The sequence below is a fragment of the Thunnus maccoyii genome, chromosome 20 (assembly GCF_910596095.1).
Source record: "Thunnus maccoyii chromosome 20, fThuMac1.1, whole genome shotgun sequence".
In the NCBI taxonomy this organism is placed as follows: Eukaryota; Metazoa; Chordata; class Actinopteri; order Scombriformes; family Scombridae; genus Thunnus; species Thunnus maccoyii.
In genome coordinates this window covers 6,842,826-6,865,956 of record NC_056552.1, presented here as the reverse complement: position 1 = coordinate 6,865,956, position 23,131 = coordinate 6,842,826, and the positions used below count along the sequence as shown (strand labels likewise).

The 23,131-nt window shown below is 41.7% G+C and overlaps 1 protein-coding gene and 1 long non-coding RNA gene across 25 annotated transcripts in view; one reads left to right on the top strand and one right to left on the bottom strand.

Annotated features, from left to right (window-relative positions):
* Positions 1-23,131, top strand: part of LOC121887276 (ankyrin-3-like) — a 163,207-nt gene that overhangs the window by 132,145 nt on the left and 7,931 nt on the right. For 18 of the 24 annotated variants that reach the window (XM_042398003.1, XM_042397980.1, XM_042397992.1 and 15 more), the window contains 11 exons: positions 212-423; positions 578-785; positions 1,636-1,732; positions 1,863-2,091; positions 3,229-3,354; positions 4,310-4,432; positions 4,975-5,001; positions 5,649-5,730; positions 16,497-16,571; positions 18,228-18,359; positions 18,568-18,711. In XM_042398003.1, coding sequence (XP_042253937.1) covers positions 212-423; positions 578-785; positions 1,636-1,732; positions 1,863-2,091; positions 3,229-3,354; positions 4,310-4,432; positions 4,975-5,001; positions 5,649-5,730; positions 16,497-16,571; positions 18,228-18,359; positions 18,568-18,711 — 1,455 coding nt within the window. The remainder of the gene's footprint in view (positions 1-211; positions 424-577; positions 786-1,635; positions 1,733-1,862; positions 2,092-3,228; positions 3,355-4,309; positions 4,433-4,974; positions 5,002-5,648; positions 5,731-16,496; positions 16,572-18,227; positions 18,360-18,567; positions 18,712-23,131) is intronic. The other 6 variants (XM_042397982.1, XM_042397990.1, XM_042398004.1 and 3 more) reach the window with 3 other exon arrangements.
* Positions 302-22,803, bottom strand: LOC121887278. Its single transcript, XR_006092951.1, has 4 exons — positions 20,752-22,803; positions 16,457-16,577; positions 1,617-1,725; positions 302-382 (listed from the first exon to the last, which is right to left on the bottom strand). It is a non-coding gene; the product is annotated as an uncharacterized LOC121887278 (long non-coding RNA).

Below are 23,131 nucleotides of genomic sequence, written 5' to 3'. Positions count from 1 at the left end.
CGTTTTCATAGATTATTTGGTAGAATAAGCCCTTATGTGTAGGATTTAATTTATTAATAGCATCTTTTAAATGATTCGGATGACGTACGTTTTTGTTTGTAGAAAAAATGAATAAATAAAAGGTTAAAACTGATGCAATCTATGACAATTCCAGTCCCTCATTCACAGTGTCCCAGGGTTACCACGATACATGTATTTTCCTTCCCTGTAGAACTGGACAGTCCCGACGAGCTGGAGAGGAAGAGAATCTGCCGCATCATCACCAAGGACTTCCCACAGTACTTCGCTGTCGTGTCTCGGATCCGGCAGGAGACCAATCAGATGGGACCCGAGGGCGGGACTCTGTGCAGCCGGAGCGTCCCATTGGTTCAGGCGTCCTTCCCTGAGGGGGCATTAACCAAGAAGATCAAGGTTGGACTGCAGGTGAGATATAGATGTTTCTGTTAATCTTTCTCACTCAGGAAGAACAGTGAGCACGGCAGAAGCTAACAGGATGTTATAAACAATAAACAATACACACAAATGTACATGTAGGTACACAAACACCACTCACTCATCATCGTCTCCTCCCTCCCAGGCCCAGCCTGTACCTGACGAGACCGTGAAGAAAATTCTCGGTAACCGAGCAACCTTCAGTCCCATCGTTACCGTGGAGCCCAGAAGAAGGAAGTTCCACAAGCCCATTACCATGACAATCCCAGTCCCGCCCCTCTCAGGGGAGGGTCTTACCAATGGCTATAAAGGAGACTCTACTCCCTGCCTGCGTCTTCTCTGTAGCATTACAGGTATGTGTGTGTTTGTACTTTGTGACGACATGTTTGTGTTTCAGACCTTGAGAGTGAGGACATATATGGAAAGTGAGACTGGTGCTCACTTCTTCAAAGGGCTCTTAGACTTGGTTTAAGGGTTAAACTTGGTTTATATTAGAGTTAGTGTTGGGCTAGTCATGTAGTTACAGTATCCAACATCATCTCTGATGTGCATGGCAAATAAACATCGTTAAATCTGCTCAGATATCATAGAAAAAAAGACGCTCCAAGACTTGCCTGAGAATCATCACATTTGTTTGTTTTCCTCAGTATCAAAGTAATCCAGTGATATTTATCTGTACATCCATTGATAGATTGCAAACAGGAACAGATAATAGCTAATTTGGCGTATTTTCAGTGGTGCCAGTTTGCCAAATTGTAAACAAACAGAGCTCAAGTTGTAGCCCTCAGCTAACAAACTTAATTCTTGGCAATGTTATATTTCCTGTTTATATGCTGAAAGGCATGATGGGAACTGAGCATGATTATTCCGCAAATCAAAGTCAAAGAATAATAATTGATATAATTCTGTTGCACATACTGTGTTGAAAACCACTGGACATAAAGACAAAAAACTAAATTATCACAATTTTAAATTGGTCCAGGGGGTGACTGAAGTAGGAGGGGTCTCTGTTGTATCTCTCTCCCTTGTTTCCTTTCATCTCTCCACTATCACTATCTAATAAAGGCCTTAAATTACCCCCAAAAAAACAGAACATATGATGACATATGTCTGTTTTTTACTGTATATTATTAAATGTAGGAAAATTAATCACACATAAGAATCTTCAGGATGTTTGATTTTACCTGTATGACTGTCAATTAGGTGGTACGTCCCCAGCACAGTGGGAAGACATCACAGGCACAACACCTCTCACCTTCGTCAATGACTGTGTCTCCTTCACCACCAACGTTTCTGCCAGGTGAGAAACACAACATGTGCATGTTTCACTGTACACCATGCTTATTCTGAACAGCTTACTATCATTTTCTGAATTGTTGTGCTTATCGCTGTGTCTCAAATGTTCATCGTATTTGTTGTCCCTTGTGCAGGTTCTGGTTGGCAGACTGTCACCAGATCCCAGAGACAGTGGGCTTGGCCACGCAGCTGTACAGGGAGCTGATCTGTGTGCCCTACATGGCCAAGTTTGTGGTGTTTGCCAAGATGAATGACCCGGTGGAGTCCAGACTGAGGTGCTTCTGTATGACCGACGACAAGGTGGACAAGACCCTGGAGCAGCAGGAGAACTTTGAGGAGGTGGCCAGGAGCAAAGACATAGAGGTGCATATTTATGTTTGGTTTATTATCTTTTCTATTCCTGTCAGAATCTGTGGTTTAGGGATTTCAAAAAATATTCCAACACAGATTTGTAGTCAAGCTCCATATCAGGACATTTATAGGTTTTTACAGCAGTACTTTATTTTTGACACACTAAAAATGTTCTCTTGGCATTATACACAACAAATTTTATTTTAGTGATTACCAGCATGTGATATTGAGCAAATGCTATTATAATAAAGCTATATTATGCAGCTACTTGTGAAAAGTATACTGTATGTGTACAAAGTTCTTGTCCATAGATTATAATTAAATTGATTCTAATTTGACTGTCAGATAAACACTGAATGTGAAGCAATCTGTTGTCAAATGTATTTACAGTGGGTGATTTAGTTTGTGCAGTTCAGTTTATTAATATTTAATACATTTATTATAAAGCGTTAAACTGATCTAGGTTATCTAAGTGCTTCAAAATGATTCCAGCAATACAGTAACCTTATGTAAATCACCAATATAACTAGGGCAACTAGGGCTGGGAAATACATCGATATTATATCGATATTGTGATATGGGACTAGATATCGTCTTAGATGTTGGATATCATAATATCATGTTATGGCATAAGTGTTGTCTTTTCCTGGTTTTAAGGTCTGCATTACAGTAAAGTGATGTAATTTTCTGAAACATACCAGACTAGTTCTATTATTTTCCTTTACCCACTTAGTCATTATATCCACATTACTGATGATTATTTATCAAAAATCTCATTGTGTAAATATTTTGTGAAGGCACTAGTCATCCCTACAATGTCGTCGCGATATTGATATTGAGGTATTTGGTCAAAAATATTGTGATATTTGATTTTGTCCATATAGCCCAGCCCTACCTGCAACTATCATATAAAGAAAAATGCTCAGAAAAGAAACTGGAAATTAAGACAGAGATAAACATTTGTAAATGTATGCTCATGTCAGTTTGCAGTGCTGAGTGCTGTTGAGAGTTACACTCTGTATTATGGATGTGGTCTACTTCTAGACCTTATCATGAATACTTAAAAAAAATTGCAATTCTGTTACAAGATTGATGGATTTTGTCGCTGCATCTGACTGTTGTTCTTACTTGACTGATGCGCTCTCTCAGGTTCTGGAGGGAAGGCCCATTTATGTGGATTGCTATGGAAACTTGGCTCCTCTGACCAAAGCTGGTCAGCAGTTAGTTCTTAACTTCTACGCCTTCAAGGAGAACCGGTTGCCCTTCTGTGTCAAGGTACCCTTAACATACTCTCTATCATCACCATCACCTACAGTATTACATCTCCTTCTCAGGCTGCAATGTGGATTTCATAACCGGATACAATAGGGACAAGAAGGAATGCTGGACAAAAGCAGTAGCCAGTATCATTTTGTTGCTGTTATAATGTGGTGCTATAGCCAGGATTGTGTTAGTTCTGTCCTGTTTTACACTTTATTCTCTTCACTAGCTTTCAGTACAATGAACTCTGTCCACAGGGTTAATTGTATTGAAGGGTATAACCTAGTTCCCTCTGCCTCTGCTAAATGACCTCATGTCATCGATCGACCCATTAACTTTACAAACTCTATAATCAATGCTCTTGCATCGTGTGGTGCTCTGTTATTGTGAAAACTGTTCTTGCTGTGTGTGAACTAGATCAGGCACCACTTTATCACAACACAGCTGATTTGGACTACAGTAGCAGGGCACTGCGTGTCTAACATTACGTCCAAATATGGCTGTTCGATTAGTCATTATTCAACAAATGCTCCATTAGAAAAACACGTCAATAGATAGTACAGTATGTGAGAACAAAATCATAGAAGTGTAGTTGTTAGGGAAAGTTGGTGTTGAATTGGGATCAAGTGGTCAAATCTTTTTGTATTTTTTCTTACAAAATGTCTCAAAGCGATTAATCGATTACTGAAATAGTTGGCGATTAATTTTCTGTGAATCGACTAATCAACTAATTGTTGCAGCTCTACTTTCATCTATTCTGCAGTATCTAATCTGCTGTCTAGTGCTGAAATATATGACTGTATTAAATGAAAACATTGCAAAAATGTCCATAAACAATTAACATGAATTATGCACATTAGCAGATACAAGTGTACTGTGTTGAAATACATGTTCATACTGAAGTACATCAACAGTGTCTGCCACCTTATAAAGGCATGAGGTACATAAAGAAGCAATGTTCTCTCTCCAGGTGAGAGACCCCAGCCAGGAGCCTTGCGGTCGTCTTACTTTCCTTAAAGAGTGTAAGACCACAAAGGGCCTTCCACAAACCGCCGTGTGCAACCTGAACATCACACTTCCTGCAGTGAAAAAGGTAACGAAGCGTGAACTCAGCGTTCTCTGTTGTCACCTCCATAACCATATTCATGGTTAGGGTAGTTTCGGCCCCAATAACACTGATAGAGAAAGACAGAGAAAGACTTTGGCCAAACTGCCGCCACTGTGTCTTTTATCTGTTTAAGGCTTCTCTCTATGTATATTGGTTATCTATGCAGTGGTTTCTTGTCATTGGCTGTTTCATTTTGTTCCTACCTACCTTTTGATTTGGATGACATGCTTTTGGCTGAGGGCTTTTGTGCAAAAGGCTTTTTTTGATGATCAGGCTGGCTTTATGTGACTTGAGTTGATTTGCTGTTTTTGCTGCTGAGTGTTGGCGCTTTTTACTTTCTTTTTTTTTTTTTGCTGTTTGTTTGGTCTGTGTTTTTTTTTTTGTGTCTTTGCCGAGTCTGCTAAAGTGGCTTCTCTTCTAAGTTGGAGCTTCTGTCAATCACTCCTTTTTCACACCCTGATGTTTCTTTTCCCCCTGCTTTCCATTATGTTACTCCCCCTGTTTCTGCAATGCATCTTGGGAACCAGGAAATGGAATCAGATGCCGAGGATGAGGTAAACCACACCCTCCCCACCATGTGCTATCATCTGCGCTAGATCTATAGTGGCCCAGCTCTGCTCTTCATAGCCTTATTCTTTCCGCTTCTACAAAGGAAATTTGAGCTTTCCTTGTTCAAAGCAACCTTTTTAGCTGCTCAATTTTGCATGATATATTGTAGATATGAAAAACTACTTGTTTTATGTCCAATCCTTATCCCTTGCGTTGTGATACAAGTGGCTTTGAACTTAAGATACTTATATTGTCCATAAGTCAAGATTTAACCTTTATCAACGTTACCTCAAAATCAATTATTTGCACCTTTAAGTACTTAGAGTTTATAGTTTGTAGCCTTATCTTGACTAACTTAAGCTAATTTGACTAACTTGGCATAGTAAAAATTATTGTAAGTGATACTATCAGTGCTTACAAAATAGAGAATGTGCAGTAAGTGCAGTGAAAACTCTTAGATGAGAATTTGCTGCTGTGTTATGTAACTGCTAAACATTGGCTTTGTTATTTATGTAATACCAACTAATATGCAGACTACTGTGTTTGCTTTAATTAGACACTGTAAGGTCCAATTGTTGCTCATTTGGCAGCACTATACAATTTAGGGTGACCTAGAACTGATAGGTTTTTGTGTTGTTTGCTATTGTTGCAGACTGAAAAGCCAGAGCGACGTCATACCTTTGCATCTCTAGCCTTACGTAAGCGCTACAGCTATCTGGCCGAGCCTGCACTGAGTGAGTTTGACATTTTCACTAACAAACCCTTTGATGACTATAATAATGCCAATTACCGTGGATAAGTTAGTTTATTAACAATTTTAATTAACCTGTAAAATGCGTGATAAGTATAAGTAAGTAGATAGATGTGACTTACCATACTTAATGTAATAAATGCATATTTCTCACCTTACATGACATGCACTGTCCACATGCTTGTTTACAACATGGTACATATTTTTGCATGGGTCAATGAGTGGTTTTTAAGTTTATGTGCTGTGCTTGCCCACATTGTGAGTTGTACTTCTGGGTTTGTTTGGTTGATTATCACTGCTGAGTTTCAGTCCAAATGCAGCAACACTGAAATCTTTCTTTGACTTACCAACACAATGTTATAAGGCATTTGGGAGGGAGGTCAAAGAAAAATTGTATTTCCTTCTCATTTGTCCCCTCTGAGTTTAAAGCTCTTTTGGCTTTGTGATGATGTAGCAGCTTTTCGTGGGACAAACATGCATGTTAGGAGGTTTTGAGTTTGGCTTTCTTTCAGGTGTTTTCTTTTTTTTCCCCCAGTTTTTCACAATGCTTGTCACCAATTCTTATCAATCTTGCATGACAAAATGGGCCAAAACTTTAGTCTTGGAGAACACATTTTGTCATATTTGTTATATAATAAAAGGAAAATGGAAACTTTTGCAACCCTTGGCTCTAGTGTATCATAGTATCTAAATTATCTTTGGGAAATCTGTCATTATATAATTTTTGGACCAAACAGATAAAAGGCACTTCAAAAAGCGGATTGAAATTAGAGCAAGAATCCATACGCCGATTAGAACATCTGAAGTCCAAAGAGAGAAGTTGTTTTTGTGTTAATCCTGGTGCATTCGTCTTGCCATTTTTCTGTTGTCAGTTGTGAGTCTACGCCAGTGTCTTTGGAATTTTACTTTGCTGCTGTATGTGCTTTGTTCAGTTTATTCATTATGTTGTTGTTGCTGTTGTTATCGTTTGAGTCATCTACCAATCCTGAATCACTCAGGAGCACAACTGTGTCTGTTTATAACTCCATCTTCAATCAGTACTCAAATATCTTATCTCAGCGCTTCATAAAACTACTGTTTTTCCTTCCTTAATACCAGGACTGCGTCACTGACCAACTTTCCCTCCTCTGATCTCTTTCACATTTTTTCTCTTCCTTCCCCAACATAATTTTTTGTTGCCTTTACTATTCCACATTCTTTTGATTATTTTTTTCCATTCCTTCTTCATCATTATTTCTACAAATTCATCTGAAGAAACAGCAGTCGAGCGAAGCACAACAGCAAGAACACTGCCTGCTGGTTACTCTCACAAACCTGTCTTTCCAACCAGACCTTACCCACCATGGTCGACTGCTCCTATTACCGTCCCTGGCCAAACAAGGCCCATCGGAGTGGGGGGTTCCCTCACCTCTACCGATTCACCGGCCGGCTCACCAGCTGCTTCTCCATTGAAATCTACCTGGCCCTTCTCCCCATCACCTGCATGTCCTGCACCTACCAAAGTCACCCTGGGAGCTCCACCACCACCACCTACCCAGTCATCCCCAGTTAAATCAGTTAGTGAGATAATGTCCTCATCCCCCATCAGGTCTTACAGGACTATGCCTTCACCCATTAAAACAGTTGTCCAGCAGGGTCAGTATCCTGTCCAGGCGTCTGCCAGTCTTGTGTCTTCTGGAAGCCCATGTAAATCTGCCACAGATCCAGCATCTATCAAAAGCCTTGCCTCAGCATACACATCAAGGACTTCCCCACTTCACTCAATACCAAATGGTTATATACCAGAGAAGTCATCAGTTCCTGTTACTGCTCCAGAATCACCAAAGACACCATACAACATGTACAGTTCTAATCTGCCTTTTAAAACTACATATGGGTCCACAGTTGCAACAGATGCAGAGGGACCTTACCCTTCGTCTGGTAAAACCATCTCCAGCCTGTCTTCTTTGAAAACCTCTGTAGATTCAACACTCTCATCCCGAGGAGGGCGGTCATCCCTCCCGTCTCTGTCCTCAACTGGGCAGACAACCATTCCTTCCTCAGAATTGTCCATGATGAATGGATCTGTCTCACCTGTTAAATATCCATCCCCCTCCTCCACGCCATCTTCCCCTTCTTCTCGCCTTCTCTCGGAGAGAAGCAGCAGCCTTCAGGAGAGGATCCAAGCCACCACCCAGGCAGCAACATCTGGTGTCAGTGCAGCCATAAATGAAGCCATAGACTCATATTCTGTGTCAGGCTATGGCACTCTTAAATCCTCCTCACGTAGAACTGCGCCAGCGAGCTCTGCTTATGGTTCTCTGAGATCTGTAGGTGCCTCCCCCAGCTTGGCTGTTTCATCTAGTACAGTGACTGCACCTGTGTATTCATTGGCCAACGTCATCCCAGAGACCCCTGTCAAACCTGGGCCAGGATCTCTCAAAATGGCACTGCCCGATTCCCCTCGTGCCTCATCTTTGTCTCCTTCCTCTTTGTCTTCCTGTGTTACCACATCAAAAATTAATTCCCAATTGAAATCTCCTCCGTTTATCACACCACCCATTGTCCATCCAACTGCAACTTCCAACCAGGAGATACTAAAAGATGTAGCGGACATGAAAGAGGATTTAATCAGAATGACAGCTATCCTACAGACAGACACACCGACAGCAGCTAAAACTGTCCAAACATCACGTATAGGTACACCTAAAGAGACCAAGTTGGAGGATGAGGAGCCATTTACTCTAGTGGAGAAAGTGAAAGAGGATTTAGTGAAAGTCAGTGAGATATTACAGAAAGATATCATGAGTGAAGGTAAGGCCATCTCAGCTAAAGAGAGAGCCTCAGAGGATGAATGGGAGGAATTTTCTCAAGATGAGATTGAGGAGGCACAAAGAAGTGCCCTCTCAGACTATTACCCTCCTTTAGATGAAAACACACTGCTGCTCAAGCACCAGTCCATGTCAAGCAAAGACTTAGAGTTGGCTAAAGTAGTGGATTTTTTAACAAATGACATTGGTGCTAGCTCTCTCTCAAAAATGGCAGAGTTGAAATGTAGGTATGAGGAGGATGCAAAAAAGGAAGGTGAAGAGAAACAGAAACGTGTTCTCAAGCCATCTATGTCAATACAGGAGCACAAACTCAAAATGCCTCCACCAGTCTCAGGCATGCTCAGGTCTCCCTCAGAGAAGGACCTAAGCAAACTTGCTGAATCATATCAGGGGACGGACACTATTTTGGAATCACCCGAGGACCTGTCTCATGAGCAGGATAAGAGTCCCCTGTCAGACAGCGGGTTTGAGACCAGGAGCGAAAAGACACCCTCTGCTCCTCAGAGTGCAGAGAGTACAGGACCTAAACCTTTATTCACAGATTCACCCATCCCTCCCTGCGTAACTGAGACCAGGACTGAGGTGGTCCACATTAGGAGCTATGAGCAGCCTGATGATCCTTGTGAGCCTGTCCTCATGGAGGAAACTGCATCTGCTCTTCCCTCTATAGAGTCAGATGCTGCTTCATCAAGCTCCATCAAAGCATTACAGAAAATGCCAGAAGAGGACATGATGAACAAAAGCATGTGTCTTAAAGAGGAAACTCATATTACTACTACCACAAGAATGGTCTATCACAAGCCCCAACTGACTGATGGTGCAGAGATGATAGAGGAAGGTATGTCAGTTAGAGATATCATGAAAGCTTTCCAGTCAGGTAGAGACCCATCTAAAGATCTAGCAGGCCTTTTTGAACACAAAGCTAACCAGGATTCTGTCAAAGGTGATGAACTGACTCCTAGATTTCTTGACAGAGACATTAAATCCAAGCCCAAAGTTGAAAGAATAATCGAGGTTCATATTGAAAAGGGCCACAGCACAGTAGAGCCGACTGAGGTTATTATCAGGGAAACCAAGAAACACCCTGAGCTTTATCTCTACAAAGGGGACCGTGGAATTAAGGAATTTACTGATTATGATGAGGTCCAACAGGAAGAAGAGGAGCTTACTGCCGAAGAATCCTTGCCCTCCTTCCTGGAAACTTCTCGTGTAAACACCCCAGTGTCACAGGAGGAGGACAGTCGCCCAAGCTCTGCCCAGCTGATGGCAGATGATTCATATAAAGCCCTGAAATTATTGAGCCAGCACTCCATAGAATATTGTGATGATGAGCTGTCAGAGATCAGAGGCGAGTCATATAGGTTTGCTGAGAAAATGCTCCTCTCAGAGAAACTTGATGTGTCATCGATGTCTCACTCTGACACAGAGGATTCAGCAATGGTGACTGACAAAAACCGCCACCTAATTTCTGAGGAGAGTGGTAGCCGTAGTACTGAGAGCATGAGTCAGCAGCATGGCAGCCCCAAAAGAGAGTTTGTTTCTAAGTCATCAAAAGATGGGTCCCCTAAATCAGGTAAATTCTTGCACAGGGATGATCCATCGCAGTTTGATAAGGTGACAGTGCTTCATTATTCCACAGAACCGGGCAGCCCCAAACATGCTGTTTGGATGCGATTTACAGAGGATAAACATGACAGGAGCAGGGATAAGCTTCTTTATGAGGATAGGGTGGACCAAACTGTAAAGGAAGCTGAAGAAAAACTCAGTGAGGTATCACAGTTCTTCCGTGACAAAACAGAGAAGCTCAATGATGAGCTGCAGTCCCCTGAGAAAAAGCCTGTCAGACGAGAGCCAAAGGAGCCCAGGTCCTGGCCTAGCTCAGCCTGTAGTAGCCCTGAGAAAACACAACAGAAACCTAAGGCAGGAGAAGAGGGGTTCAGTAAAAGCAAACTCAGGGAGCCTTCTGTTGGTAAAATATTTGGCAGCACCACAACAACTGAAAAGAAAAGCTCTAGCTTACCAAGCAGTCCCCAGAAAAGCATGCTGTCCCATGTCAGTGAGGATAAGACCAGTGTGTCTGAGCCCCCTTCTCCCGCTCATGTAAAATCAACATCCAAAGTCAGTGCCGTGAGGATGAAGTTTGAATCGGAGGCTCAGAAACAAAGTCAGTCTAGTCCAACCAAAATCCCCCCTCCAGTGCAGCCAAAACCTTCAATAAAGAAATTACAGGAGAGCAAGCTTCCTGTTTATCAGTTATTTGCAGGAGGAAAAGTGTCAAAAGTATCTGAAACATCAGAGGAAGAAAGCCCTAAAAAGGATGTTGAGAAGGACAAAAGTGCTGCCACAGACAGCAGTAAACCAACATCTAAAGCCCAAAAACAGACAGAAGACAAGCTGCCATACAAAAGACAAATCAGTGAACCTGAGACTGACAAAGCCACTACTAAAGGGAAAGATGTCCATTCTAGTGAAATTAAAGAAAGCAATAAAGGTCAGAAAGTTCAGACACCTGTCATTCAAGACACAGCTAGACTACTAGACAAAGACAGTGATGCTAAAAAATACCAACAGGTCACAAAAAGTGAGTCTGCTTCCAAAGAGGTAACAACTGAGGTACAGAGAAAAGATGGCGAGGAACCACTAAACAAAAACCTCAGAAAAAAGACAGAATCTCAAATTCCTGTAAGAACACCGCCTTCTACTTTAGAGAGTGACCTCACAAAGAAACATACAATAACTAAACCATCACAGATACCTACATTATCTAAGAGCAAAATACAGACAATCCTTGAGACATCCCCAACAAAAACAGATGAAGATCTAACTTTTGAAATTCTAGATAATGCCCCCAAAGATGCCAACTTCAATAACCTTCCCAGCCCTAGAGAAACGCTGGAGAAAGTCATAACCCCTCCAGCTGCTGTAACAACCAAAGAGAACTTCAAAGGCATCAAAACATTACCTGTTTATGTCAGTGTCCAGGTGGGCCGGCAGGCAGAGAGGGAAGCCAAAGGGGCAGTGTACTCAGTCAAACAGAAATCAAACTCAGCTCTCAGTCCCATAAGCCCTGATGATGACACATTAGAACAGGTCTCTTTCATAGATAGCTCAGGGAAAAGCCCCATTACACCAGAGACCCCCAGCTCTGAGGAGGTCAGCTATGATCTCACATGCAGAACCCCTGATGGCTTCATGGATTTTTTGACAGGGAAACCCAGCCCCATCATGGAGGTTTCCGAGGAATCAGAGGAAGATGACCAAGGCAAAGTCAGTTTGTCTTTTAAAGAGGCCCTAACAGAAAGCAATATTAGTGTTCATGCAGCCCAAGCAGACCTTGCTAATGCTAATGAGCAAGAAACTAAAATTACCGATAACCAGCAGGAATTAACAAATAATTTCAACCTGCAAGAAACCACAATCAATGGCAGGTATGATGACATAACAGGGCAGGAGCAGCAAGAAGTCTCAAAAGACAAAGGTATTGCATATATTGAGTTCCCTCCCCCTCCTCCTTTGGACTCGGCCTCAGAAATTTCAGACACAGAGAAGAAAGGCTCTTGTGCCTCATCAGAAACTGAGACAGAAATGATGGAGGTAAACTTACAGGAAGAACACGACAAGCATCTTCTTATGGAACCAATAATACGTATCCAACCCCCGTCACCGGTGTCCCCTGGGGAAGACAGTCAATCAAATGCAGAAGATGACGATGAGGAGTCAATCTTCCAACCAATACCCTGTAAGAAATTCACTTTCAATGTTCCTGAGGAGGAGGGGAAGAAGAGGGAGAAGGAAAAGGAAAAGGCATCTAAATCAAAAAAGCATGACAAAAATGGAAACGACAAAAATGGAAACAACAAAGAACTCAATGGTGGGACCAATGGCTCCAACGGCTCCAATGGTTCCAATGGTTCAAATGGAAAAGGAGATGAGTATGAATATGAACAAAATGGAAATGACCAATCCATAACAGACTGTTCAATAGCCACAACGGCTGAATTTTCTCATGACACTGATGCAACAGAGATAGACTCCCTAGATGGATATGAACTTCAGGATGAGGATGATGGCCTGTGCGAGCAGGCAGATTTAAGGCTGTTTGGCCTTCCAGACAGCCGGAGAGATGTCTGGGCATCAGACACATTTAGGTCCCCTGACCGATGTTTCCCCCAGACGAAACTTGAAGTTATTGAAGAGGAGAAAACCCCAGAGGAATGTCAAAAGGAAACTGACAAAAAAGATACCCTTTCAAATGGTGGAAAACCTGATGATGGTAGTAAAGATGGGGTTAGTCAGGAACAAAAACTCTCAGAGAAAGAGGGATTTTCAGACACTTACTTTAGTTATAAGTTAGAAGAGGAGTTTAACTCTCCTTTTAAGACTGTTGCGACTAAAGGGCTGGACTTTGACCCCTGGCCCAGTAAAGGTGGAGAAGAAGAAGTTGTTGACATGGGAGGGACACGGGGAAGCAATGGTGAGCCTAAGCCTTTTGGACTGGCAGTCGATGACCAGTCTCAGGCCACAACACCAGACACTACCCCAGCCCGAACACCAACGGACGATAGCACGCCGACAAGCGAGCCAAACCCATTCCCCTTCCATGAAGGGAAGATGTTTGAGATGACACGCAGTGGTGCGATTGACATGAGCAAGAGGGACATGGTGGAGGAGAGGCTCCAGTTTTTTCAGATTGGTGAGCATTACTACTCGGCGGGCAGGTACAGGGTCAGGGACTCAGAGGGAAATGCTTCCTTAAAAGGCGGGGATCAGGTTAATATTCAGGATCCCACAGACACCTTTACAATCCCTCAAGTCTCTGTACAGACTACTACTGTCCAACTAGAAATATCAAATGCAGCTGGCAGTTACAGCTCATGCAGAGACTCAACTTACACTGAGCCTAAATTCTCCACTTTTAGAACTGGATTCAGGTCGTCATATGATAAAACCTCTGAAGTTTCAAATGTCGATTCTAAATGTAGAGGAACAGGCACCTTTGATTATTCTAATGACATAACCTCAGGAAAAAATGTAGATAGTTCTTACTCTGTAACCTCAAACTATTCAGATTATTCTCATTTTAATACATCAGACATGACAGACAGCTATTTTAGACAACAAGATTATTTGGATAGAACCCAAGAAAGTCCGAACACTTATTACCAAAGCACAGATTCTTCTTCAGCACCTTCACAACAGATTAGCAATCCCCAAACATGGAGCAGCAATACCAGTAGCACCATCCCTGACTTCCATTATGTCCATTCAGATGTCATTCAGACTGGCAGTATTGTGTTCAATTTGTTGTCCTCTTTAGGACCCACTCTGCAGGAGGTAGGCAGGATAGAAGCATCCTTCAGCCAGCTAGAGGAGAACAGTAGGGAAGGCAGGGTTGTTACTAATGTAGCAATAACAAACACAGGAGCCAAAGAGGTCAAACGCCACATATGCAAGTCCAGGTTACCAGTGAGGGTGCACAGCCACAAACTATGCAGTCAAAGTCGACCAATAGTGAAAGACAAGGCACAAGAAAAAGTCAGGAAACATGCAATGCATAAAGTCAGGGAAAGATTGGACCCTTTTGCGAATTTATTTCCTAAATCTAAAATCCCGGTAATGAAAGCCATGAAATCCTCCTCTTGTTCTAGAGAGCAGAAGCAGGTTAAACCCAAATCCAAGGTCAGTGATAGAAGTGTTAGAACTTCCATGGGTAATAAACAACTAACTAAAGGCAGATCTAGCACTGAACACAGATATAGTTTAGCCAAAACCCCAGGTATAAGTAGCACAAATGGGAAATTGAGAAAAAGCAGTGCAGTGGCCCCAGATAAATTTACAAAACGGTCTGTCAGTGGCCAGGTAGCCAACCTTTTGGACCAAACCACTCCCAAGGAGGCTGACACAAAGTTAGAAGGGAAAACACTGCCCACTGAGGATGAAGAGAGCTGCAGCCTCAGCACTACAAGGAACACTTCCTTGTCAGAGCCATCTAGAGCCTCTAGAAGTTCCTGCCCTTCACGCACCTCTACCTCCACCTCCACCAGCACCACCACATCAACACCATCTGCTAGAGATGTGAGAGCTGAGGTTGAGCAGGCCAACAGTGAGAGGATGAGGAGGAGCAGGAGGAAAAGTAGGCGGACACTTGGAGGGAAGGCGCATGAGCAGAAGGAGAGTCAGGTTGATCAACCAATCACGGCTCCTGTCACGGAGAACGAGACTAGTTTGTAAACTCTTTCTAAACCCTTGTTATACCTTACATACTGTATATATATATATATATCTTTCTCTATAAGATGCATGTAGCTGTTGTGGGTGCTTTGTGATGTGATGCAAGTGTAGCTGTCACTTTTTCCTGTCATTCTTGTTATCTGTGTCCTGTGCTGTCTAATTAAGACATGGAGGTTTAAGGTTAAGAGACGGAGAATCGATGACAGAATCAGCTATACCCAAAATTTGTTTTAGGATCAAGCAGGGGAATTTATTTAGCGTAGATAGCATAATTTCATGCTGTTAGATGTTTTAAATGTTAGGGAAAGGGGTGTCATTAAATGTGCTATGGCATTGGATCAATTACCTCATCAAAATAATGACCAGCTACAGTATTAAGAGCTTTACAACAGACTTTGGGTATGTCTTTGTGCTACAGGTTGCTACAATTTCAGTAATATCAGCAAACACTTGAAGGGCTGAGTTAAAAGTGCATTACAGGCTACCACACATCCTCAGTTTCATTTCACACTAAAGATGAAGTTAGCCTCCCACCCTCCCACATGACACAACACCACTCACCTCCACTGTAGACATGATTAAGACCTAGATACAAATGATTATTTGGGGGAAATATGATCTTGTGTTTGTTTTGGTCTGCTTGCCTGGTTTGTAGATCTTTTGGTGGTGCTTTTGCTGTATGAGAACACTGTGAAAAACAATTCATTGGCTAAACTTGACAATCAAATGGCATGTCAGCTGTACAACAGAGTGTCAGTGTAGTCAGTCATTTGCAACCTGGTGGGAAAGCTAATGCAGCTGGATGACTTTTGATTTCAAGTTGAAGCCATAAATTGCTTTTATCAGTGTGAGGGAATGTTGCCTGATGGTAGATCGTTTGTGGTTAGTGACGTGATACAAAAACTCTTATACTCTGAACTCTTGCTACTAATACGAATTCTACTGAACATCAAACATTTTGGTATTAAAGTATGATTTTTGTTTTTCCTTTTCTGGCCTCACAGATCCTCATGCTTTTGATTCTACTTTATCTGCTGATATGCATTAATAGTTCTAGCAAAAAAGTAGTTACTGCTATCTAGTTGTGTTAATGTTTCACTTGCTCTGCCTATAATAGTACAGTGTTGTCCTCATTTGTGTTTAAAAATCAGTGCAGATGGTCTTGTGTCTCATCTAGAGGGAATACGGTAATTTCACGAAGTTTAATGATTCAAAGTCATGAGATATAATATAGCCCTATAGCCCCTACTGTCCATTGTAAAACATAAGCAAAAGACAACTCCTCAAACTGCATCATTGAGGATAGTTTGGCCAGAAAAGCTTCTTTTTTTTTTTACAGAGGTGAGACCTGGGACGGTGAGCTAAAGTTAGTCTTTGTTTTATCACCAACACTACTGGGTTTGATATGAATGCTACATTTATCAGAAAATGGCATAAAAGAGACAAAGATGTTGTTTAATTAAGTAGGTGTCAAATAGGTATAACAATCAAATCATATTTAGTTGAGTCTGCAACAGACAAACTTTCAGTTCACAATCCCAATCCGTTTCTTTTATTAATTGTCATGCTCCCCTCTGCGGCCGTTTTTATGGGAGCCATTTTGTGTGTCTCTTTCTTGGGACCACATTTAATTAATTTGTTTAGATTTTTTGTCATAATATCACATACTAATTGTTTGTGTCCTGGCCTCCCCTGCTTCCTCGCACAGGCCCTCAGAGTCCCTGTGAGAGAACAGACCTCCGTATGGCAATAGTAGCCGACCACCTCGGACTCAGCTGGACTGGTGAGCCTAAACACACACACACACCTCACTTTTACACACTTGGTAAGACACACACAAACACATACAGCCCAAAACAAGCATGACACAATGCAAGAATTGTGTATTTATTATAGTAATGCATATGAAAGGGAGACGTAGCTGCAATGTTGGTGTTAAATCAGTTTCATCTCAATCTTTAAAGGATTCAATCAGAGACTAAAACTCTCTGTGCTTATGATGTATGCAGTCGGTTCAGTGATATACACTGGATATGATTATCATGAATTTTAAAGAACACCCACATGTGAATGAATCAGCCGGATTGTGTCCAACTCTGAAACTATTAGTTTTACAGTGTTTGTTGCCATCTGGTGGACATATGATATAAAAACATCTTGTCTGAGCAGTACTGCAGTGGCATTTAAAGTCACACACATCATAACAACAATACACATGCGACATAACATCCAAGTAGGCACATCATAAAAACTTTACAGTGTGACTTTTAGAAATCTTTTAAAATTTAAACATCTCATGTTATTGAGACATATTAGGAGCAGGCAGGGGTGAAAATACAGGAATAAATGTATCAGAATTTAATGTCAAAAAGCTTGTATAACAATATATTTATATTCTACCGTGTCATGCATCTTTGTGTTTGAGTGTTTTTAAGAGGAAGAGCGAGATGATTTTATATAAATATTGTACGCGAGCAGTGATAAGGGTGTGGCCTCTGCAGTTTAGTCCAAGCCTGACCACCTGCACTGCAGCACTGCCCCACGCCTGCCTGCATGTGTCTGCGTGGGTGTTGTGTGCAAATGCACTGCAATCATGTGTTCACAGGCGTCTGTCTTTAGTGTGTACGAGTGTGAATAGTTGTAGTGGTGTGCCTTTTTCTCCAGTGCAGTGACTGACTGAGTGCTCAGTAGAGGAAAGGAATCTAATCCATATTTAATGCATGTTGCAGAGCTGCAGTGAACAAGTAGCTCCACTGAACATTATGTTCTCATGGTTTTAAATTTATGGCCCATATGGCTTGTCTGTACAAGAAGTGTTTCACTACTTCATTAGCTTTAGACTGTGTTTGGCAGTTACAATCATTTAGCGAATGAGTACAAACTAGTTAGGACGAAGAAAATAAATGACAACAAAAGTATTGACACAAATCATGGTGATGTTTTCAGCGCCACAATTTCATCACATAATAATATGTCTAATGTTTCATAAGCAATCAAATGTAGCTTGAGACATCTGTTGGAAGATAAATGTCATTTGGTTATGATTGCAGACCTGAAATCTAAAATGCCACACTCAACATATATCTTTTATTGCTCATTATTGTTTTCCCTGCATTTCTACACATATCTGTAGCATCAATTTGTTTATATCACATCAATATGTCAGGTAGCAGCTTCATCAGCTAACTGTTTTCTAAAGCTTCTCTGTTTGTGGAGGTATTTTGTGCACTGTACCACTCTTTTGCGAGTTTATGTCTTTTCTTTCAGCAATTGAATAACACATAACACACCTCTTGATGGATGATAAATCACACTACCTCATTGACGGTACATCATTCTTTTGTACTGGTGTACCCCCTGAGCTACAAAAAAAAAGCCTTGTGTTGGTGTTATTTGCTCAGGATAAACAAGTGTTTTGTGGTGTTTGATGCTGTTTCAGAGCTGGCCAGGGAGATGGATTTCTCTGTGGAAGAGATCAACTTCATCAGAGTGGAGAACCCCAATTCCCTGACAGCACAGAGCTTCATGCTCCTTAAGAAATGGGTGCACAGGGACGGTAAAAACGCCACAAGTAAGCAACATGTGTGTTTGTGTGTGTCTGTATTATATCCATTGTAATTCATATGCATGTCTTCTTTTCCTCGTTGACATTATCATATATTTATTTATAGTTTATTTAAAAATGAATCAATATAATTAATTAATTAATGTTTTGTAGTGTTACAATATGACATTTGAAATTAGCTGTCATGTAATTTGTCTGTCTCTCTCCCCTCTAGCGGATGCTTTAACTGCGGTGCTGACTAAGATCAATCGGTTGGATATTGTGACTTTGCTGGAAGGGCCCATATTTGACTACGGTAACATTTCAGGCACACGCTGCTTTGCCGATGATAACGCAGTATTCCCGGATCAGTCCGATGGTAAAGTGTAGCCCACCCTAGCTGAACTCTCAGTCTATCTCTCAGTCTATCCCTTCACCCTTCTTCACCTCCTCACTCAGCCAGATAGTCAGACCTGACTGTGTAAACAAATACAGAACCAATGCAAGTTAATTAGCATTTAACCAAAATCACTTAATGCTCCAGTGGGTTCACTGAGCCAATCTCAGTTAATGGACCAACAGGTAATAATAGCATTAGAGTTGTCTTTTTTTAAGCAGTCACCCCAGTCAGCTTGTGAGTTTTCCAACACTGAGGAGTGCAATTCATTTGTAGCACGCAGTCATTGGAACATTAATGGCAAGTGATAGATTTTGGGTGATTATCTATATTTTTTTTTAAATAACCTTTAAAAGGTGTTCTTAGCACATCCAAAATTAATGATTTTAATTAAATGCATAACAGGAAAATCTGTACCATTTTGGGTGCATGAGACTTTTTTAGTATGTGTGACTGTTTTTGTAAACTGTTCTGAAGCATGCACCTGAATGAATCTGTGTCTCTTAGTTAGAGCACCGGTTCATAATTTGGTTTATCAATAGTTATGTTTATGTGTATGCTACATTATAAGTTTTCAATTCAAACTCTCCAACACACTTTTTTTGTCAAATTGTGTAATATGCTATCGGAAAATACATAGAAACATAATTATAACAACCAATTTACAAAAATGGCATGCTTGCTTCAAGCAGTACTTTTTCTCTTTCCTTCTACCTTTCTCTCTTTCCTCATTAATGAAAATTAAATGTGGCAGCTACTAGTATTCTCTGATGCTGACAGTCCCAGTGAGGGCCATTTCAGAACTTTGACACCAATGTGCCTTTTGTTCCAGATAGTTGAGTATGAAATATTCCTGCCTCTGGTTATCAGGCCTGTTAACAATCCTCTCATAATCTTATATATTCAAACATCCTTTTGACATCAAGTGAAATCTTTGCCATTATGGCGATGTTTTTCCAGGGTGAACAGTTGCTCTGTTTATTCTCATTGGATAACATAAAGATGTGTTATCTAAACATCAGTGACTGAAATATTGAGGTGCATTAATTTAAAGGGGATGTATGCTGTTTTTTCATTTCTGTTATTTTTAAACTTTTATGATGTCAGATGTTCATGTTAAACATGAACAAAGGTCCAAAACTCAAAGTGAATGTATGTAAAAATGCGCCCTGCAAGTCAAAAGCCAGGGCTTCAGCCTGCTCGGAACACTCCGTTTGCAAAGTTACCTCTATTTCCTGCTCGTCATGACGTCAGATTGTTTGCACATGCCCAAACGGCCATCTGTTCTGCAGTGTTTATTGCTAAGGTTGTTCCACGGGTTGTTCATGATGACCACTCGCATATTTTGGATCAGATTCAGGCTCAAACATGTACAGAAGTGGGCTCATTGGGAGGGGGGCCTTAAAGAGACAGGAGTTAAAACGGCCTGTTTCAGACAGAGGCTAAACTGAGGGGCTGAATAAACAGCCAGTATAAGATAAATAAGAAATCATGTAAAGATATTCCAGTAAAGCCCCATAAAATAAAACCTTGAAATGTGCATGATATGTCCCCTTTAAGGTTTGTAATTTAAGATAAATAGAAACAAAGAGCCCCATCAAATCAAATTAATTCTCTTCAGAAATAAGTAGCTGAACCTACAGAATTAGCCAATGTTATCCAGGCACACTTCTAGACAAAAGTCTGAAATGGGTCTCATCTCAAGAATCAACAGTGAAGCAAATATGACTTAAAGTGAAGTCCGTGTTTGATTGAATGAAGTGCATGGCTATGGCTTTGTGTGAGAGGCTGCCTGCTCTGACGTTGTTCGCTCACTAGAGTACACTTTTAACGCTCTTCAAATAGGTGGAGCTTTTTCAACATGTCCATGAGTGTCCACGTGTGTTTTGCACTGCACATGTCGATCAGGGTGTGTTCTCTGTCCCACATGACACTCACAGATGAGTTGAAAATGAAACACCTTTTTGTTTGTGTACAGTCTATAATTATGCTTCTGTGTCACTGCTGTTAGCTGTACTGTACCTGTCATCTCCTGGGTTCCTCCGAGCCTCTCAGCCTCTACGCTCCACCGTAGCTTCAGCTGCTTTGAGACCAGCAGACTCCCTGCCTCCTCCTCCTGCTCCTCCTCCTCCTGTTTCCTCTTCTTGCTTCCGAGTGACTAACTCCTACAGCAAATTCCCCTGCCAACGCTAAGCACCACTAACCAGCTAACTCCCACCAATGGCTACCTTTTGCTAACTTCAACAGCTTCTGATAAATGACTGCTTTTGGATCCAGTTGTTTCTGCTCTTTCCCTCCCTGCTGAGCTGCTGCTGTAACTCAGGCTGACTAGTATAAGACTGCAGTGCAACAGCGCCCTCTGCCTACAGCTTGAACTTGAAGTTGTGCAGGAAGCTACCAATCTTAAAGGATAAGGCTGGTGATTTTCTATAGTTTTCTTACTGTCAACAGAACATTGAGAACACCAAACCAACAATGGACTGATCCAACTTACATCCAAAGCCTGATATATCTTAGTCCTCTGTGCTGTAGACTTCCATTATTGTCCAAAAAACTATTAAAAACATGTCAATGAGCCACACCTCTGCACTGGGTGATATGTTCCTTCACTATGAGGAGTCTGGGCACGTTAGTTTGTTTGGAAATGGCTCAAAGACTAACGCAGTTCTATTTACAGAGCTTCACTAGCTTGTTGCGCTACATATCACAACCTCTGAACTTTTGTACCAAAGTTCTTTGTGAAATTTACAGTGTAGTGTGTAGTACAGTGTAGTACAAAATTTTGTTGACAATAAGAGAAATATAGAATATCCTTTAAGCCTCTCTTTCCTGCCTACCACAGCACTAACTGGACAGCATCAGCTAACTAGCAGGCTTTAGCATTAGCATCCTCACAGCCATTTAACAGCACTTGAGCTTCTGTTAAGGACACCGAGGTCATGTCCTGAGTGTTATCTCTGGGAATGTTTGTTTTAATGGCCTTAGAAGGAGTTAACATTCAACAATTATACACATATTACACATGATGGGTTTTAAAAGGCTGATTCAGCTTTTAATTTGACTGTTTATGGCAAGGGACGTAGTATTTCTCCACCAGAATTCTTAGAGGGTTTGGTGTTTGAATTTGGTCTTGGCTACGATCCTGCCTTTCCGCATTCCCTGTTTCAATCCTACACCTTCTTTCTTTCTCTGTGTAAATGGATCTGCAGCTCAACAAACTTTTGACTTCTTAGATCCCCAACAAAGCCAGAATGTGACTTTAAAAATGTAAAAACTGTATCTCTTTGAAAGAAGTTGGTCTGAGAAATATATGGAGTGGACATCATTCAGTATGGATGTTTCTCCAGCTCTTCCAAAAGATGTTACTGCTGCTGTTGACTAAGAAGTCTGCTCTGCTTGTCAAGCGAGATAAGCAATCCCATGATTCTGAGGAGCCGTATCTTTGCTTCTGCAGCTTCCGAAACATTCTGCCTCCGTCATTCATATTTCCATCTCACTGTCTTTGTGCACATTAATAACCTGTTTGGTTTTTACATGCTGTGTCTGTCTTTTCATCCAAGTCTCATCTAACAGTTCTGCATCTTTTTTGTTTTCTCCGTGTGAACTGTGATTATTGGAGTAGCTCCAAAACTTCTTAGATCTCCTACATTCCCCCTCTGTCCTAAAATGTCTCCTCCCATCCATTTCCTCCCTCACTCCTCCTCTAAACCTACCTCTTCTTCCTCTCCCCTCTTTTATCCCAATATCAAATCTGTCTCTTTTTCCTCTTCTCCTGCTGTCCCTTCTCCTGCCTCCATCTTTCACTTTCCGTCTCCCCCTTCCACACCTCCTGTTTACCTCCTGCCCATCGCTCCTGTTCTTCCTCACATCTTCAATTTGCCTTACTCCCCGACTCTTCTCTCCTCCCCCCGAAGCCCGTTTAGCTGCTCCCCGTTCTTCACTCCTCCTCCGTTTATCCCTCGTCACCTTCCTCCCTCTTCCTCCCTATCTTCTATTCCTCCTCTTGTTCTTTGCCCTCCTCCCCGTTCTGTCTCTCCTACAGTTCAGTCCTCCCCCTCTCTTCCCTCTCCCCCCTCCTCCCTCTACATGTCTGCTCCTTCCTCTCCCCCTCTTTCATCTCCTCCCACCACCCATCCATCACCCTCTCCTGTTTCTCCTCCTTTCCCCTCTCCTTCTTCTTCTTCTCCCCCCTCTCCCTCTTTAATATATGTCTCCTTTCCTCCTCCCACTTCTACACTTTTTCCCTTAACTCCCCCGTCTTCCCCTTCCCTTCCTGCCAATTCCCCTTCACTTCCTACCTCCCCTCCATCCTCTCCCCTCCCTCCCGGCATCCCTCCTTACTTCAGGAGAGATCGCTCTGTTCCTGAGCTTTACATCTAGATGCCTATTGGTGGCTCTGCTC